A 3,664-nucleotide genomic window follows, 5' to 3' on the forward strand; every position below is an offset into this window, starting at 1 on the left:
AAAAAGAATCTAACACAAATTAGTATCAGGATGAGAAAGATAATCAAGGGAAAGTTAACTAATTATCTTCAGGATCAGATATTTTTAAAAATTCCTCTCTTATCATGGTGGGTCTTCTAGTCACTAATTTATAACAGAATTAATAATAGAGCACAATGAATACAATCAATCAAACCATAAAGAAAATTAGTAACTGATTATTGGTATTGACTATTAATAGTGGCATTAATTGTTTACAGTTCTTAATGCCTTTTAAAAGCAATTTACTATAATGCCTACTTTGCAAAAGCATCAATACAAAACACAATTCACTGTAGCTCTGGCTTTACATCCCCTTAAAAATATTTTTTCTTCTTATAGTTAAATATTTTTTAAAAATATACAACTGCAGAGTCTCAGAGAGCATACTTACCACTCATGATGAAAACCAACCTTTCCAAAACATATTGCTCAAAACAACAATCCAACAGCAAAGGGAATTATGCTAATCTCTAGAGGGAGAAGAACCGATGGTGTAAACACATACACTGGAACATGCAGCACACAGAAAATGAAAAGAGCTTTCTTTTGTTTTAAAAAGAAAAGTCCCTAGAAGCAAAGCATAACTGTCTAGCATGAGATATCACTAGTAAACATCAGATTAATGCCGAAGATATATATAACTAGATTTAATTTCTTTCAAGCTAGTTATCCTAGCCTCCTTCATATACCACTAGAACAACTCAAAATGGCAGGGAGAAAATGTTCGAACCAGGATGTATAAGATGTTCTCAATTATATCAGCATGAGTTGTTACCACGGCAACATTAGACCAGAATTATCGGTTCACTTGTAACCAAGGAGTAGCTTTTCTAAAGCTTTAAGCAACCAAGACAAATAAAATACCTTTTTATTTTAGAGCCACATGATTCTCAAATTACCACGTTCCTTAAATTTAAGCACTAATCTACCCTTTTTACATTTTTCAAAGATACAAAAAAGATTGCTGTTTTCTTCAAATACTCACACAATCCCATGTTGAACCTGGCAAGGAACAAACAGCAGAATGATTGCACCTAAACGTCTTTCAATTACACCAGCTCTTACTGCTAGCTGTGGACCTCACTGATATTAAAATGCTGTGTGCTGTTGCTAGTGACTATTGGCGATGAATCTTATTGCCCAGATCGCTGATAGCTTTCATTTTTCATGAGCCAGAAAGCTATACTGCAGCACAAATGTTAACCATTTAAACATTCTATATTATGGAAGAGACAAAATATAATACTATATATATGTCTGCATTTATAAAGGAGAATCATAGAATAACATTTATCAGCTTCCATTAAATTCAGCATTACAGACAGTGTCAGATGCCATCCATGTGGTATTCAAAAGAAGGTAATACACAAAAAAGTTACTGGCAATTATTGTTGAAGTGTTAAATTCCTCATAGCAAACAGGATTAAGATGACAGATTGTATAGCAAGGTAGCAGACTCGATGGTGTGGTGAACAGACTGTTTTGATTCCCAGAGACCCAAAATTTGTACCAAAATGGTACAAAAGATCTATAGAATGGTGCCTTACTAAGAGGAACTTTAGCAAGCGAACTTGCCATTTTAAAAGTTGCTAGGTGAGGCAGGGCTTCTGGTGATGGAGAAGTAAGTCAGAAAATCTCCCCAAGAAACAAATATGGAGTTGGACAAATTGTCAAAAATAATGATTTCATGGCTCTTGAAATTGAGCAATTACAACAACAAATTGAGGAGTATTTATTCATAAAAAAACTGCTGAACTTTGCATAAGAACAGTAGGAGTCTGTGATGTTCTTGCCTGGGACTGCTCCTATTCCTTCATAGCTCAGTCAATACAGTAATTCTACCAGGGAAGGGCTGGTCATGAAAACTAGCAGCTTCCCTGCTGGAGAGGGCTGACTTGTTCTGGAGTGAAGGTCAAAAACCCATTAGTAAAATTGTCAATAATAACAACAAAAAATCCAAGCTATAAGAAATTAATGGGAAAAGTGCCCAGCTGTACAAGTCTAAGGTTGTAGCCCTGATAGGGGTGAGAGCAGACTGTGGTCTAGCAAGAAATTTAACAGGGAAAATGGAAATGAGAGAGTGAGATAGGAGCTAGATAAGTTCTCCACATTTCCCTGGCTGACTAGGAGGCGATGGCATGCACAAACGAGACTAAAGAGGGCCCAGTGGAAAGTTAAAGCTGGTACAGACTTGAAAACTGCCTGAACGTTAAATATGTTCCCACTTAGCACACAGTTCCATCAGCACTCACTGGTCCAGGCGTTTGAGCACAACCTCTGATTAACTGTTGAATAACAACTAAGCTATGGAGACACGGCAATCTCTAGTAAGCTAGGTTAAAAATAAAACTTAGAATCAGAAAAAATACTGATCAGAAAAAGTAGCAGTCACACATCACAGAGGATACAGATTCCATACATTAAGACCAAGGAGGTTATTAAAACAAAATAAAACATAAACAAAACTAACTCTCAGGGAAGAATGAATAATCTGAATCTAGAACTACTAAAATATTTTAACAAATCAATTTTTGACAAAAACTTGTGTAATCCATAATGAGTAAAAAAAGCAGTCAATAGAAAATGTCCCTGAATGGGCCCAGATCTAGGATTTAGCAGACAAAGACTTCAAAACAGCTGTTATGAATATGTAAAAAGAATTTTTTTAAAAACTGTGTTTATGTTTAAAGAATAAAAGGAGAATATGATGGCAACAATATAACAAATAGAAAATTTCAATATGGAAAACAAAATCATTTAAAAAATCAAAAGTATAGACTTGAAAAGTACAATAACCAAAATTTAAAAACTCACTACAGGCCAAACAGCAGATTTGTAAGAGCAAAAGATCAAATCGGTGAACTTGAAGATAAATCAATGAAAATCATCCAAAGAACACAGAGAAAAAACATAGAAGAAAAATGAATAGAGCCTCAGAAATGTGTGGGATATCAAAGGTACCAACATTCATCTAGTGGAAATTAGAAGGAGAGGAAAGAGACAACGGGTGAAGAAAATATATTTGAAGAAATAATGGCTGAAAATGTCCCAATTTCGATGGAAAACATCAACCTACAGATTGAGGAAGCTCAACTAATGCTGACTAGGATAAACACAAAAGACATCCACATTTAGACACATCATAGTCAAGTTGTTGAAAGATAAAGACAAAGAGAAAATCTTGAAAGTATCAAGAGAGAAATGACTAATCACGTATGGGAGAAAACCAGTGTGATTAGTGATGACTTCTCACTAGAAATGAGAAGCCAGAAAAGAAGTGGAATGACATATTAAAAATGCCAAAAGGAAAACGAAACAAATTTGTCCATCAAGGAAAACTATCCTTCAAAATAAATGTGAAATAAAACATTCCCAGGTAAACAACAAACAACTGGTTATATATTTTGCAAGCAGAAATATTTGATGAAATCCTTAAGGCTGAAAGGAAATGTCACTAGACAATAACTCTAATTGGCAGGAAGAGATGAAGAACACTGAAAATGGTAAATATATAAGTTAGAGACTGTATAAATACACATTTTTCTGTTTTTATCTCTTAATCTCTTTAAAAGACTTAAAATTGTATGAACCAATAATTTTAACACTGTATCACCAGGTTTATAAAACATATAGATGCAATATA

At 34.1% G+C, this 3,664-nt stretch overlaps 1 protein-coding gene across 8 annotated transcripts in view; it reads right to left on the reverse strand.

Moving 5' to 3' along the window:
- Positions 1 to 3,664, reverse strand: part of PRKACB (protein kinase, cAMP-dependent, catalytic, beta) — a 149,299-nt gene that overhangs the window by 51,755 nt on the left and 93,880 nt on the right. For 3 of the 8 annotated variants that reach the window (XM_012661094.1, XM_012661092.1, XM_012661098.1), the window contains exon 1: positions 1,007 to 1,245. The exons of 4 other annotated variants lie outside the window; for them this stretch is intronic. In XM_012661094.1, the coding sequence (XP_012516548.1) occupies positions 1,007 to 1,016 (10 nt within the window). In that variant the 5' untranslated portion in view covers positions 1,017 to 1,245. Of the gene's footprint in view, positions 1 to 412; positions 787 to 1,006; positions 1,246 to 3,664 lie in introns of those variants that run through there. One more of the 8 variants, XM_012661095.1, reaches the window with a different exon arrangement.

This window comes from Propithecus coquereli, unplaced genomic scaffold (genome assembly GCF_000956105.1).
Source record: "Propithecus coquereli isolate 6110/MARCELLA unplaced genomic scaffold, Pcoq_1.0 Scaffold7, whole genome shotgun sequence".
Classification (NCBI taxonomy): Eukaryota; Metazoa; Chordata; class Mammalia; order Primates; family Indriidae; genus Propithecus; species Propithecus coquereli.